The sequence below is a fragment of the Lolium rigidum genome, chromosome 4 (assembly GCF_022539505.1).
Source record: "Lolium rigidum isolate FL_2022 chromosome 4, APGP_CSIRO_Lrig_0.1, whole genome shotgun sequence".
Classification (NCBI taxonomy): domain Eukaryota; kingdom Viridiplantae; phylum Streptophyta; class Magnoliopsida; order Poales; family Poaceae; genus Lolium; species Lolium rigidum.
Window position 1 is genome coordinate 236607589 of NC_061511.1, and position 17122 is coordinate 236624710.

Sequence of the window (17122 nt, forward strand, 5' to 3'; positions counted from 1 at the left end):
TTGATTGCTTTGTACTTAGACACCGTTTTATTATTATCTGCAAATGCCCTGCTTGATTGTTACATGAGTTTCTCTCATCCATGCAACGCCCGTTATCCGTCCCCGTGCCTACAGTATTTTAATCCTGCTGTTTACTATAATCACTACTGCTGTCTCTGTTACTCTGTTGCTGTTATTTCACTACTGCTACTGCTATAAAACTGTTACTACTGATAAACTCTTGCGAGCAAGTCTGTTTCCAGGTGCAGCTGAATTGACAACTCCGCTGTTAAGGCTTTCAAGTATTCTTTGTCTCCCCTTGTGTCGAATCAATAAATTGGGTTTTACTACCCGCGAAGACTGCTGCGATCCCCTATACTTGTGGGTTATCACCCACCACCACTTGCATCTAATCGTAGATCGTCGCGACCCCCGCCGGTAACACGCCATGCCAAATTGGATGCGTCGTACATTGCGGCAGCGTCGTTGGAGGTACGACAGCGAAGGGAGTTCCCACGATGGCACGCAGAGTTGAGGTGGAAGGCTTCACACCGGCTCCTGAGGCTTAAACCGCACCGATGAGGCTCCGGCGTGGGCCTCGTCATCGCGAAGATGGTACGTTGACCGTGTCGAGCGATTGCACGACGCGGTCTTCTAGTTCGCCGGGCCTTCGGCAACCGCGGAGGAGCGCAAGCGCCACCGCTTGCCCATCTCTGTGCGTACATGCGGATGGGTGTGGCGCACATACAAAGAGGTGTCACCCGACATCAAGATGTCGGAGGGGTAGCACCTTAAAATTAAAAGGGTTCTAGTGCCACTTGCCGCCAAGAGGTCAAGCGCGCACCACACCGACATGACGCCAAAGTTGTGGGTGCAGTACCAACCCAACTCGTGCAAAATGGGGTCAGCTTTTCGAGCACGAGCACGGGATCCACCGCCGCAGTTTCTTCGATGTGTAGTCGCTGAGGTGGTTCACACGCCAGAGCGTCTGCCCGCTGGACCCGCGCTGGGACTCCAGGATGTATGAGCGTCTACCGAATGAGCGCGCCGCGGGTGGACGTATCAACGCGTCCACATCATTGTGGGCGCCCAAACCAACGATATACATTCGAACAATGCTTTTAGTTGTAATTTAGACCATATTTAATTTTGTGTAATCAAAGTTTTAAGTATGAAGTATGACCTCTAGTTTTTTTTTAATAAATTGTACCATGGAAAATATTTAGGGTGCGCCGTTGGGAGCAGGGGCGAGACATCGGGTGGACATAGAACAAATCAACATCCAAATCATTTTCTCTACGGCCAAAAAGGGATACCAAATGCCTAACTCGCTTCAAGATGCTCTTGACAAATCAATTTCCCATTCGCACCAACGATACAACGGATTTTAAGTCCCCTACCTAATTAACTCCCATTTCCTGCTGCTAAATACCTCCAACCAAACGTGCTGGCAAAAGCACAACCGAAGCAGGTGATTTGCTTCCATAATGCCATTGTACTCTGCACCAAATAAGCTTGCGGAGAGTTAAGTCAATACTACTCTCTCCTAACACTAGTAAAATGTACTGTAAAAAGCCTCAAAGAAAAAGAAAATCAGAGTTTGACAATTTAGCCTGAATGAATCATTGGGTTATCCAGTTGGCAAATTCATTCCCCAAGACATCTATTAGCAATTCGAGAAAGTCTATGTTGTGACACCTGAAGCTGGAGTTCTTGACACGACACGGTTATGGTCTGAGATTGCATGCAGAGTCATATGATCATCAAAGCGTAAGTCTATTCTTCTAGAAAGATTCATAATTTGGACATGTTTTGATGCGAGAACCTTGCAAATATCCATTTTAACCTATTATATTCTATTAGCTCAATGAATGGCATTTTTAGTGATTTAAGAGATACATCCTACGCAGTGCTATCATTCTAGGCAAATGACATTTATCATTTTCAGTCATCGCAAAAAGAGAACAACAATATTGTAAAAAATCTAAATAAAAACAAAAAATACAAACACTCGCAGATCTAATCATTGAAGTAGATACGCAGATCATCACATGAACTGAGACCCACATCTCATATCAGTTCAAGTGAGTTGTCTGCCTGTGCATGTTGTCTTCATGAACTTCCTCAGGAGCTGAGAATCAAAACCATTGTTAATAAGAGAAGGAAATATAAAGAGGCGCCCCACAACTCTCTCTATCGTGCGGCACACAGCGAACCGTCCGATTGGAATGATCGAATTCCATCACCTTGCGACAGCACGACCTCACCTAACCTTATGCGCTCACCCATGCGGCTGCTCCAGCCACACATCCAACCCCCTCTCTCCCGTCGGGTTCCAACCGGAGATTCCCTCGAGGACCGTCGGCCGGTGACAGGTGGTGGCGTGGCGGGACCAGCCCCGCGCTGGGATTTCGAGACCGTTGCCGTATAACCACGTCACACCATGAAGTTGAGGGGAGCTATGTCGAAGGTGGGGACCTTGCCGGGAAGGGGACGGTGTCCCGCAAGGACACTGCTCTGGGAATTGGGATCTGGAGGTGCGGCTGGTGGGCAAGGCGACGGCGGAGCAGTCCGACGCACAGATGCTTCTCGCGGCGGCGCCGGAGCGGTCCGACATGGCTCTAGGACGTGGTGCCTCAGCATGTCGTGCTCGTAGCCGTCGATGCTCGGCTCGGTAACACATCTTTCTTGACCTTACCATTCAATGCATGCTTCACGTTCTTGGCCATGCGCTGAATGCCCTTCTTGATTCTGCACAAGATTACTCCAGTTGTCACTTTTCTTCAAGATTTGGTGGCACATAGTAGGGCAGCAGCTCAATTAGTCATGTCTCCCTTGTCTGGTGCCTCAGAAACCTATTTTTTGTTGGCCAAGGCCTTGTTGTGGGCAGTGCCATGATTTTTGTGTGCACATGAACATCACCAAGCTACTCCAAGCCCTGAATTGACTCCCTCTCCAACCTCCTACTAGCTACTTCTTACCATTCCTGCAAAGTTCTCCTATGGTACACTAGCACCTCCTTGTCAGCACATTTATGGAACCAGATGCACCCCTGGAATAGTACTCTTCCTCCTCTTTGCACACCATGTAATCCCTTCCATCTAGGCTACTCTGGTTTGTGCTTCACTGCAATGCACTGGCTATTTTAGTGCTTGATGAGCCACATAGAAGACAAGTCAGAGTGCACACATGCTAAACAGTGTATGCATAAGACATTGTTGTGAGTTCTCAATTTACTATCACTTAACATGAACTATCAGTTTTCCATGTTAATTAGTGGAATCAAATTAGAAAAGGAAAATAACATATTCTTCAAATTGGGAAGTGCATAGTTATGCACATTGATCTATATGCATTGTTCTGGACAAGAATATTCATTTCCTTGCAAATGCCAGATAGAGTGGAGCTCATAATTTTATTCATATGACAGATAGCATCACATTGATTTGACGCGCACATTGCAAATGTCAAACAAATCATCTAATTACAAGAGCAAAGACTCCATAAAAATACATCCTACAAAATTAAACTACTAATAAAGCCAAATATTTTCTATCCCTAGCCTTCATCTCTGCATTGTGCCTAATTTACATCTTCTTGCTCTCACACTTCATCTTCAAAATCAGTCCCTTCAGTGATGCATTTTCTTTTGTTAGATACAGTTGTTATCCAAGATGTCTAACCGATATTCTTTCTCTGCAATCACTAGACACCACAACTTCTTCATGATGTTGTTGCTAATTCATCGGTGCCCTTCTTTTTATTCTACAAAACCATAATGGTTTCCTGGTTAATTTTGGATGAAATATAACATGTTAGACCTCAACTACCCCCATTAGTATTAATGCAGCACCCAGTAGTACACCGCCATCTCCACCCACTCACCGCTGCCGCCGATGATGGCGGAACCAGGGGAGCTTTACATCCGATATTATAACCCTTGTTCTTGAAAAATGCCTCATTTGTTTTAACGACTCTCTCTTCATGAACAAAGGTGAATATGTCCATTAAGCGCGTATCTTGCTCGGGGACGAGCAAGAGTCTAAGCTTGGGGAAGTTGATGAGTGCATTTTTAGCATGCTTTTGCATTATTATTCCATCAAGTTATCATCAAGTAGTGGTAGGATTTTCGTATTTCACCGCGCTACCATGTCCTTTTATGCTTGTTTACACATGATCTTAAAATAACAAGTCAATAATGAAATATCAATGAAAACTGTCATTTTCTGGCATTTTGACGTGATAGAAATCATTTTTGCACTTAATAATGCGCCTAGGCGAAAGGACAATGCGGGGACAACTTCCAGGGAGTTTAATGGGCATCAGCTCTGCGAAACCGAGAAACACCGCTCCGGATCAGATCTCAAGAAGGAACTTTGGAGAAGACAAGATCCGGGCTGCTACGTGGATCCTCGGAGGACAAGGCATCATCCCCTTCATCATCATCAACCGCCGCACCTTCATCACCATCATCCTCCAACCATAGTTATAATCTTGATTTCTATTGTGGATTTGTATTCGAATTCATTCCATTCCTCTAATTCATTCCACAAGATTATGACGATGTTTTGATTGTCTCCATGTGTGAGTAGTCTTATTAGTTCTTGGGGAGATTGAGAAACCCTAGCATGAATATGAGATGAATCTAAGATGATTTATAGTTTCAAGTATTAATGTGTGTTAGTTTTCTCTCTTGTTATTACATGGTGTGCACTGATACGTTGCAAACGTATGTATAATTTTTGATGCTCCATGCTTATTTTACACCAATTTATATATGTTTTTCTTAAACTTTGTTGCACTTTTATACATTTTCCGGCACTAACCAATTGACAAGATGCCACAGTGCCAGTTCCCTGTTTTTTGTTGTTTTGTATTTTAGAAAAGTTGAACAGGAAATATTCTCTAAATTGGACTAAACAAAAGCCGAAATTCCTATTTTACTGTAACGAAGACGGAGTCCAGAGGAGATACGGAAAAGTGCAACGGGGCGGCCACACCAGGCCATGGCGCGGTCCAAGCCCTGGCCGCACCATGGGGTGGTGGGGGCCCCCCAGGCACCCACCGACCTCACCCTTCCGCCTATTTATTCACGATCTCGGGAAAAACCTAAATACCCGAGCATCCATCCACGAAAAGTTCCGTCATGGCCGCCATCACCGACCCTAGCTCGGGAGGGTTCTGAAGCTCTTCCCGGCACCCTGCCGGAGAGGGAGATCATCACCGGAGGCCTCTACATCGCCATGCCCACCTCCGAAGTGATGCATGAGTAGTTCATCTCTGGACTACGGGTCCATAGCAGTAGCTAGATGGTTGTCTTCTCTAATATATGCTTCATGTTTAGATCTTATGAGCTGCCTATCATGATCAAGATCATCTTTATGTATTGCTACATGTTGTGTTTGCTGGGATCCGATGAATATTGAATACTATGTTGAGATCGATTATGTACTTGTCATATGTTATTTGTGATCTTGCATGCTCTCCGTTGCTAGTAGATGCTTGGGCCAAGTAAATACTTGTAACTCCAAGAGGGAGTATTTATACTCGATAGTGAATTCATGCCTCTAGTATTCTGGAAGAGTGACAATAACTTCTAAGATTATATATGTGCTGTTGCTACTGGTAGAAAACAACAATGTGTTGTCTAAGGATAATTCTATTGTTTACATTACACACATTGCGTAATGCGATAATCTGTTGTTTGCAACCTAATACTGGAAGAGATTCAGATGATAACCGGAAGGTGGATTATTAGTTATAGACGCAGTTGGATTACGGTCTATGTATTATGTTGTAATACCTAAACGAATCTCATAGTAATCATCTCGTCATGTATGGTCTTTATTCTGTCAATTGCCCAGCTGTAATTTATTCACCCAACATGTTATTTATCTTTATGGAGAGACACCTCTAGTGAACTGTGGACCCCGGTCCTTTCTTTTACACTGATAAAATCATCCTGTTATGTTTAATTACTGCAAGCACTGTTCTCTTTAATTCCACTGCAAACAAGCATCTCTTTCCACACTATACAGTTAATCCTTTGTTTTCGGCAAACCGGTGAGATTGACAACCTCACTGTAAGTTGGGGCAAAATATTTTCGTTGTGTTGTGTGCAGGTTCCACGTTGTTGCTGACACCGGTAGTGCGCCCTGCCACAAGTCAGCTAGCAACACCTTCAGAAGTCACTCTTCTACTACTGGTCGATTAAACCTTGGTTTCTTACTGAGGGAAAACTTACTACTGTGCTCATCATACCTTCCTCTTGGGGTTCCTCAACGGTGTGCAATCTGCGCTCATCAAGCTCTTTTTCTGGCGCCGCGGGGAGAAAGAGGATTTCTGCAAGGGGAGTCTCTCCTCTCCAATCTCTTTACTTTTTAAATGTTTTGCTTAGTTTATTTTACTTTGTCTTGTTTGCTTCACTATATCAAAAACAAAAAAAATTAGTTTCTATTATAGCTTTAGTTTCTGTTGTTCTATTTTAATCTTGCCAAAATGGGTACTCCTAAAAACACTAAGTTGTGTGATTTTACTAGCACAAACAAAAATGATTTTATTTGTACACATATTGCTCCACCTGCTCCTGAAGCAGCCTTCTATGAAATTAAACCTGCTTTGTTAAATCTTGTTATGAAAGAGAAATTTTCTGGTGTTAGTACTGATAATGTTGGTTCTCACCTCAATAATTTTGTTGAACTTTGTGAGATGCAAAAGTATAAGGATGTAGATGGTGACATTATTAAACTGAAATTGTTTCCTTTCTCTTTGAGAGGGAGAGCTAAAGATTGGTTGCTATCTTTGCCTAGAAATAGTATTGACTCTTGGGTTAAATGCAAATATGCTTTTATTGGAAAGTATTATCCTCCTGCTAAGATTATATCCTTGAGAAGTGACATAATGAAATTTAGACAATTTGATAATGAACATGTTGCTCAAGCTTGGGAAAGATTGAAATCTTTGGCAAAGTATTGTCCCACTCATGGACTGACTACTTGGATGATCATCCAAACTTTTTATGCAGGAATGAATTTTTCTTCAAGAAACCTTCTAGATTCAGCTGCTGGAGGTACCTTTATATCCATTACTTTGGAGGCTGCAACAAAACTCCTTGATGATATGATGATAAATTATTATGAATGGCACACCGAGAGGGCTCCACAAGGTAAGAAGGTAAATTATGTTGAAGAAACCCCCTTCTTGAGTGATAAGATTGATACCATTATGTCTATGCTTGTTAATGGTGAAGTTCATGTTGATCCAAATAATATTCCGTTAGCTTCTTTGGTTGCTAAAGAAGAGCATGTTGATGTGGACTTCATTTTTTTTGATAGTAAACAGTAGAGAAAAAAAACTCCCTACTGTGTCATTTTTTATTTATATATAATCAAGAGTCACATATGTACAATGAATCTCTCAGTAATCTGGGTTCATAAAGTATCTAACCAAGATTGCATGCCCTCCTTAAGACTAGGCTTTGCTCTGTGCATATTATTTTTTATGAAGTCCTTGAATTTGTATAGACATCTAGACAGGCTAGGGGCATTATTATTAAAGATGGCATCATTTCTTTGGTCCCAAATACTCCAGCATCCAATAATTATAATCTCCATAAGGAACTTCATGCGGTATCTCTCCTTTGCTTCAGCAATCATGTCACATATGGATAAGTCTGAGTTCCATTCCATCCCTAGTGCCCACCAGAAGCTCATACTGAATGAGCACTCGAAAAATAAATGCATCTAGCCTGTCCTTCTAGGAATAAATGTGGACTTCATTAAAAACAGCAATTTTAACAACAATACTTCTAGGAATAATTTTTTGCCATATCCTTCTAATAGTAGCAATAGTTATTATGGTAGATTTAGAATTCCTATTGAGGAAAATATTTTAGAAGTTGAAAAGGGCAATTAGAACTTTATGCAAATGCAATATGAGCAGAATAAAGTGTTCACTAAAACCATGGAAGAACAATCTGCTATGTTAAAAAATATTAGTCATCAACTTGAGAATTTAAATAGGGAAATTTATGGTTTGCAAGTCAAAATTTCAAATGCTGAAACTTGTATTTCACCCTTGTCTGAAGCACAAACTTCTTTGATTAATAAAATGGCTGATAAACCTGTAACTGTGGATGAAAATCCCTTTGCTACTACAAATGCCATTCAAGTTAGAATTGATGATAATGTTAGGATGTTGGTTGAATTGCATGCTGGGTGGAAAAGAGAAGATGAAATTGCTATAAATGATAATATGAATAAAGTTTGTACCATTAGCACCACTAGTAATGTTGAAGTCTCAAATGCTAGCAAACCTCCTACTATTAATGGTAAAATAATTGGTGTAGGAAAAGTCCCCACTCCTTCTACAAAATTCCCTAGAACAAGTGAAACTGTTTCTGATAAGAGTGCTGAATTTTTTTGGAGTATGGGAGACAATAGTCCTTTTACCTTTGATAATAATGACTTTGATTTTTATGATTGCAATATCTTTAAAGTAATTAAGTTCTTACAAAATCTTGCTAGAAGTCCTAATGCTAGTGCTATAAATATGGCTTTTACAAAATATATTACAAATGCTCTCATGCAATTTAGAGAAGAGAAATTAAAACATGAAACTTCTATTCCTAGAAAGCTAGAAGATGGTTGGGAGCCCATCATTAAGAGGAAAGTAGATGACTTTGATTTCAATGCTTTATGTGATGTTGGTGCAAGCATTTCTGTTATGCCTAGAAAAATCTATGATATGCTTGATTTTCCACCGTTGGAACAATGTTAATTGGATGTTCATCTTGGTGATGTTGCTAAGAATAAACCTTTCGAGAGAGTTAATAATGTTCTTACTATGGTTAATAATAACTTTGTCCCCGTTGATTTTTTTGGATATTGAATGCAATGCTTCTTCTTCAATTATTTTGGGAAGATCGTTTTTTAGAACTGTTGGTGTTGCTATTGATATGAGAGATGGGATTATTAAATATCAATTCCCACTCAAGAAAGGTACGGAACATTTCCCTAGAAAAATAAAGAAGTCACCTTTTGATTCTATTATTAGGACAAGTTATGATGTTGATGCTTCTTCACTTGAAAATACTTGATGCTAGCTCTTTTTCTGCGCCTAACTGAAAGGCTTTAAAGAAAAGCACTCTTAGGAGATAACCCATGTGTTATTTTTTTAATTTTTATTTTGTTGAGTCTTGGAAGTTATTACCACTGTAATAACCTCTCCTTATCATTTTTATTTTGTTTTTGTGTCAAGAATAGCCTCTAATAGGAAGAAAGTAGATTTGGGGAAGTTATTGTCCTGAAACAGATTCTGTGTTCTCACCATAAAAATTCGTATTCCCAACCAGAACGTAATTTTGAGCTTCCAATTGCATATGCCCCAGGTTATTATCTAACTTACGTTAGTTGAGCACTTTTCGATTTGAGCAACAGAATATTTTCGAAAAAATCGATCTTTACATGTTGTTCTGTTTTGATAGATTTCTGCCACTATTTGCATTTGCCTCTTAATCTCTTACTTTTTGAGTTCTTTTTAGGAAAGCACTTTTTGAAGAAGTTGCTACAGTAGTTAATGTTTTGATGGATGTTTGATATATGTTATAACTGAACCCAAGTGGATTTGTTATTTTGATTGCACTAATGCTGCTAATAAGAATTATGTGAAGTTTTGTATGAATGAAGTTTTCAGGTGTAGGGAGAGAAGAATGATGTAATGAGATGAAGTATGGACAAAATCTCAAGCTTGAGGATACCCATGTCACCCCAAAAATATCCAAGAGGTACAAGCGTCAAAGCTTGGGGATGGCCAAGGCATCCCCTCTTCATCAACAAAGCATCATGTCATCTTTCTAGACGCTATATTTTTATTGCTTCATATGCTATCTGTTGTTCTTGGAGCATCTTTATTTTTGTTTTAAGTTCTATTTTGTTTTGTTTTCTGTAGCATATGGTTGGATCCCAGCATATTTGTTTTGGAAAATGACACACCCCGTTTTAATTGCATACAACACTCTAGTTTTCACTCCTATTGTTCTGCGAGTGTTCTCTTTTGCTAGTACTGCGTTTAGCTCTTGTTTTCCATTTTTTTCCAGAGTTTGTTAGTTTTGTTTATTTAGGTATGATTAGCTTTGTGGTCTTTATTGATTATTAGCTATGAGAGTTGTTTCAAATAAGTTGATTGGTGTTGGAGACGAGTAAAATATTTCATGTTTATAGTGATGCAAAAGGAAGCTTGTTTAGACTGTGGCATAGACTTTGGCATGTCATGCTGTATGTTATTCTTATCATATGCTTAGTAGTTATTGTTGTAGCATGACATGTCTCAAATAGCTGAGAGTGCTTAATGTGCCATTAAAAGAATCATGTTTTGTTTCCATCATAAAAAGCATAATATTGTGGTATTCTCCTTTGATGCTTTATTGGGTTGAGTTGACAGATGTTTACATCATGTTATGACTACAAACCAGTCACCTAAAACCTCTATGATCATTTAGTTTTTGACTTGTAATATCACTTTATGCTTTGATTAATAATGTTTTGTCGCTATGCATGATTATGACCATTATTGCTCTCTTAGTTGGTCGCTCCCAGTATTTTACTACCCTTCGCATGTACTGAGTATGAACTCTACTCGTGCATCCAACTACCAAAAACCAAAGTTTCCAAGTGTGTCCACCATACATATCTATATGTGGTATTTCACTGCCACTCCAAAGTGAATTGATTGTGTACTACCTTTAAACCTACATGTTTTGTGTTTTGTTTTAGCTCATGAAGAAGTATTGAATGGTTTATTATCTTTTCATGACTTCATTCCGTGACTAGCATGAATAATGTGCTGGTCCTTAATATTGCAAAAAGAGCAAGGCAACTTGGTGCCCAACCCACACAAAATATAAAATAAACAAATAAACAAATAAAGCTCCGCACATTATGTACTGGAGAGTTCCTAAATAATGGTGTGCAATTGGAGAACTACATGGGAGCCGCTCCCGAGGTCACTATATGAAAGGATGATAGATCAGTTGATGCCATTCATTGACATAGACATACATACCTCTCAAAATATATTTTCAACTCCTCTGTTGCATTTAAAATAAAAAGCTCTAGCACATGAGAAATTTTGCTTCCCTCTGCGCATGGCCTTTTTTTTACTTTTATGTTGAGTCTTCATCTTCTTGCTTTATGCACCAATTAAGAGAGCATAGTTGCCATTCTGAGTATAATGTGCATAGCCCCAAAATTTATTATTGATTGATTCATGATTATGATATTGTTTGTTCTCAAATTACTTGTATCTAGTCACCCTTTGAACTTTAAAAGTGTCCTGGCATTTATGTTTTGCTACTTTATAAAGGACAAGCTGAGTACCACTTTGCTATGTTTTCTATATGCTTTCAGTGTACAATTATACATGATCATTTGTTTGAGTTACTTCTCATGTTATAACATAGTTGCTAAGTTCTATTGTTAGAATTATATCTATCATGTCTATGTTTAGAGTACTTTGATCCCAGCTCACAATGCATTTACAATAACTTGATCAAGATTGTATTGGCTTCATGTCACCTCAAAAATTATTTTTGTTATCACTTACCTACTCGAGAACGAGCAGGAGTTAAGCTTGGGGATGCTGATACGTTGCAAACATATCTATAATTTTTGATGCTCCATGCTTATTTTACACCAATTTATATATGTTTTGCTTACACTTTGTTGCACTTTTATACATTTTCCCGGCACTAACCTATTAACAAGATGCCACAGTGCCAGTTTCCTGTTTTCTGTTGTTTTGTATTTTAGAAAAGTTGTACATGAAATATTCTCGGAATTGGACAAAATAAAAGCCGAAGTTCCTATTTTACTGTAAAGAAGACGGAGTCAAGAGGAGAGACGGAGAAGCACCACGGGGCAGTCACACCAGGCCATGGCGCGGCCCAACCCCTGGCTGCGTCATGGGGCGGTGTGGGACCCCCAGGCACCCACCGACCTTGCCCTTCCGCCTATTTATGCACGATCTTGGGGAAAACTTAAATACCCGAGCCTCCATCCACGAAAAGTTCCGTCGCGGACGCCATCGTCGACCCTAGCTCAGGAGGGTTCTGAAACTCTTCCCAACATCCTACCGGAGAGGGAGATCATCACCGGAGGCCTCTACATCGCCATGCCCGCCTCTGAACTGATGTGTGAGTAGTTCATCTCTGGACTACGGGTCCATAGTAGTAGCTAGATGTTTGTCTTATACAATTTATGCTTCATGTTTAGATCTTGTGAGCTGCATATCATGATCAAGATCATCTTTATGTAATGTTACATGTTGTGTTTGATGGGATCCGATGAATATTGAATACTATGTTGAGATCGATTATATATTTGTCATATGTTATTTGTGATCTTGCATGCTCTCTCTTGCTAGTAGATGCTTTGGCCAAGTAAATTCGTGTAACTCCAAGAGGGAGTATTTATGCTCGATAGTGGGTTCATGCCTCTAATAATCTGGAAGAGTGACAATAAGGGTACGTTTGGTTTTTGCCCCAACCGGCCCTACGAAATTTTTGCTGCCAATTTTTTTGGCGGAGACATCAGCTGCCCATGCCACGCCAAATCATTGGAAAAAAAATGAACTGCATGTGAGTGGATTGAGCTGGGCTAGCCAATATTTTGGTGTCAAACAAAATGACAGCCTATGGTCGCAGGTTTGCCAACATTTGGTCAGGCTAGCATCGGCTCTAAACCAAGCATGCTCTAACTTTTAAGATTGTAGATGTGTTGTTGCTAGTAGGGAGAAAACAACAATGTTTTATCTCAGGATAATTCTATTGTTTACATTACACACATTGCTTAATGCGATAATCTGTTGCTTGCAACTTAATACTGGAAGGGGTTCGAATGATAACCGGAAAGTGGATTATTAGTCATAGATGCAGTTGTATTACGGTATATGTATTATGTTGTAATGCCCAAACGAATCTCATAGTAATCATCTTGTCATGTATGGTCTTTATTCTGTCAATTGTCGAGCTGTAATTTGTTCACCCAGCTTCTTATTTATCTTTATGGAGAGACACCTCTAGTGAATTGTGGACCCCGGCCCTTTTTTACACTGAAAAAAATCATCATGTTCTGTTTACTTACTGCAAGCACTGTTCTCTTTAATTCCACTGCAAACAAATATCTCTTTCCACACTATACAGTTAATCCTTTATTTTCAGCAAAACCGGTGAGATTGACAACCTCATTGTAAGTTAGGGCAAAGTATTTTGGTTCTGTTGTGTGCAGGTTCCACGTTGTTGCTGACGCTGGTAGTGCGCCCTGACACAAGTCAGCTAGCAACACATTCAGAAGTCACGCATTTCTCCTACTAGTCGATTAAACATTGGTTTCGTACTGAGGAAAAACTTTCTACTGTGCTCATCATACCTTCATCTTGGGGTTCCCCAACGTTGTACAATCTGGGCTCATCATGCAGCATGTAATATTGCCTATTGGTCTTGAGAGGAAACTACTCTTTAAACCGTGGTAAAGCAAACGACGAGAAGTGACATTATCGTATCGCGATTTGACACATGAATAAGGAGGATAAGAGAGATTCATAAAGCTCATATCGATGACCATAGGGTATACCTCTTAATAGCACTAGTCCATATGTGGCCGCAGAAGGCCAGATGTTGTGGTTATTTAGAGATGCGATGATCGATGACTTTCTGGGTGCATCTTATTACGGAGCTCTCCTACACGCAACATGCTTGAAAGCATATTTCATCTTGATTAACATGAGTCCTAGTGCTAGAGGTGGATCCAATAATCTCTGAGAACACTTTATCTTATAAAGTTCCAACCATTTTTATATAATGTTTTTACTGCTTTTTATACTTTTCGTGCAATCATTTACAATACCCCTTTTTATCATTTTAAGATTAGAAAATAATTATTAAGTAAGCTTTATTAGAAAGTAGCAGGGAATATCAAGATCATTATAAATAGCTCCTCGTGATTCCATACTCTTATTTTAAAATTAGCTACAACTAATTTGTATAATTGCAGTCATCAACATAACAAGTTTGTGTACCACCCGGCCTCCCTTTTCAAGTTCGTGTACTAATTTGCTCCTAGCTTATGTACCCCCGTTGCAAATACCTCAAAAAGAATCCTGTGAATACATGTTGAGAATCGGAACTTATATTTTTTACACGGGAGATAAAAAATATTATTTATCTCAAAAAATGTGTAGATGCACGTCTATGTTTTTTATATTTTAAAATGTATTTTCAAACAATGGCTTCATACGAGCCGAATTGGATTTCCAAACCAGAATGTAGCTAGTTGTTTTTTGAGCAAAGCATGTAGCGTACAGGAATTTGGTGCACATGGGTGTCAGTGCTCCCTCCACTTTCAGTTTTTTGAAAATTTTAAAATCTCACCCTTTTATGTTTTCAAAAATTATGGCGTTAAATATGTAGATAGATATGTTCATGAGAAGTGTATGCAAAAAAGTTCCGGTAAAAAATACTTTAAATTTTGGGAAATACAAAAAAACAAATTTCTGACAAAAGGATACAATATTGTAATACTAATCTACTTCCATTAACTGTCAGAAATTTGTCTTTTTTATATTGTTCAAAATATAAAGTATTTTTTAACGGAACTTTTTTGCATACACCCCACCCGTATATATCTATCTATATATCTAACGTCATAATTTTTTAAAATTTAGAAATGTGAGATTTTAAAATTTTCAAAAATCTAAAAATGAGGAGAGCACTGGTGCCCTGTGTCAAAGACACTTTCCGGCATGTAGCTAGTTAAGTTAAGTACGTACGTATCGGAATGGCATCCATGCATGATTGAGCAGCTTAGCATTCGCGCACAGGACCCATCACCGTCCTCATTCCCCGACCCCAGGCCACCGGCGGATCAAACCGGAACACGTCGCCCCTCCCCGTGCTGGAATTCAGTTGGCGGCAACGCCGGGCTCACTCAATACGAAAAGGCGCGGCGAGACAGGTCAGTCGACCCATGCGTGCACCAACACGACGCGGGATGAACAGCTCGTACCAACGTTGTCCATTCCCTCCCATTCGTTTCTCACGCGCCTAGGCCCCGCTCAGCACCTCCATGGCCGCCTCCCCTATATATAAGCGCCATGAACTCCCACTCCAACTCGTGCACAACCGAAGCTCGACGAGCTCTCATCAGCACTGTGCTTACTGTGGTGATCGATAGACATATACTCTTGCAGTGGCCTGTTGTTCTCTTTGGGTTCAGTGATCGATCGCTTGCTCTGCTTTGTTCTGCTCTAACCTGTTTGTTTGGCCATGGTGGTGCTCGCGAAGCCGGCGGCGCTCGAGCAGATCTCGCTGCTGAGGACGCCGGAGCCATGGGAGACCTTCTCGGGGGTCCCGGCCGTGGACCTGTCCGGGCCCGACGCGGCGGGGGACGTGGTGCGAGCCTGCGAGCAGTTCGGGTTCTTCAGCGTGGTGAACCACGGCGTGCCGGCTGGCGTTGTCGACCGGCTGGAGGCGGAGGCCGTCCGGTTCTTCGGGTCGTCGCAGGCGGTCAAGGACGCGTCGGCCCCCGCCGGCGCCGACCCTTTCGGGTACGGCAGCAAGCGCATAGGCCGCAATGGCGACATGGGGTGGCTCGAGTACCTCCTCCTCGCCATCGACCGCGACGCGCTCTCCGAGAAAGCCTCCCGTGCAGCCACGTCCACCGCGCTGAGAGACGCCATTAACGAGTACGTGGTCGCGATGCGCGGGCTGGCAAGGACGGTGCTGGAGATGGTTGCCGATGGGCTGGGCGTGTCACCGCGGGGCGCGCTGGCGGACATGGTGACGGGGGACGCGAGCGACCAGGTGTTCCGGCTGAACCACTACCCGCCATGCCCGCTGCTGCAGGGCCTCCCGCCGAGCTGCAGCGTCACGGGGTTCGGCGAGCACACCGACCCGCAGCTCGTCTCCATCCTGCACTCCAACGGCACCGCCGGGCTCCAGGTGGCGCTCCACGACGGGCGGTGGGTGTCCGTCCCGCCCAACCGCGACGCCTTCTTCGTCAACGTCGGCGACTCCCTCCAGGTACGCACGCCGCCCACATTCATCGACGACGGGATCAAGATTCTGTCCACGGCGTACGACAGCTAACTAATCAGCTCTTGGTCGGCCCATCCATCCTGCAGGTTCTCACGAATGGGAGGCTGAAGAGTGTCCGGCACCGGGTGGTGGCCGGCAGCGGGCTCAAGTCGCGGGTGTCGATGATCTACTTCGGCGGGCCACCGCTGGCGCAGAGGATTGCGCCGCTGCCGCAGCTGCTGGCGGGGCTGCCGCTCTACAGGGAATTCACGTGGGGAGAGTACAAGAAGGCGGCCTACCGCTCTCGCCTCGGCGACAACCGCCTGGCCCCCTTCGAGGAGCCACCTGTCGCCGCCGGCCACCACCACTGGTCCTGATCCACCGGCGGTCTCAACAAGATACCAGGAGAGACCACACACCAGCTCCACCGAGGTAGCTTTGCCTAGCTTTTTTCGTGTGACGTGTCGACGTGCACAAGGCTGCTGATTGCTCCATCCGCCATGAGTGACCTGGCTGCCTGTCTTTCTGTCGCTGTGGGCACAGCACGGAGACGAAGCCGATTCCTCGATCTCGCCGATCACTTTGGTCAAATGTACAGTTACTAGCACTAGAGATCGATCCAGCTTGTGCGCCGTATGTCTTTGTTGACATGCGGTGAAAGTTGATGTGTGTCGGAATCTTTCCAACAGGTGTGGTTTACTGCTAGAGTGCGCTACTCTATTTATGGGAGTCTTGTGTTTGTCCCTTGTTGTGCTCTGCTTCCTGCCTCCTTTGCTTTTGTTGCTTCCACTTATAGGCATGATTGTGCTCATCTCATTGGGCATATGCATGTGGCCCTTCTCCCCCACTGTTCCACAAGGACCATGATGAATGTCTAATGTTGACAGTGTTTCACAGTTTGTGATTACACATTTTTTCTCTCGACAAAACTCAAAAGTGATTACAATGTCGGAAATCCAATTTTGATCTACGGTGTATATGCTTATGCTATCAGAAAACACATTTAAATGTTAAAAAATTTCTGAACAAAAATTTCGTGCGCACATGTGGACATTCTATATGTGCGCGCTAATT

At 42.1% G+C, this 17122-nt stretch overlaps 1 protein-coding gene across 1 annotated transcript; it reads left to right on the forward strand.

The window, feature by feature from the left end:
* Positions 1–15075: 15075 nt before the first annotated feature.
* On the forward strand, positions 15076–16792 carry LOC124649896 (gibberellin 2-beta-dioxygenase 3-like). The gene is made up of 2 exons (XM_047189465.1): positions 15076–16054; positions 16156–16792. Exons 1-2 carry the CDS (start codon positions 15299–15301, stop codon positions 16423–16425), a joined length of 1026 nt encoding a protein of 341 aa, XP_047045421.1. The 5' UTR covers positions 15076–15298; the 3' UTR covers positions 16426–16792.
* The last annotated feature ends 330 nt before the right edge of the window (positions 16793–17122 follow it).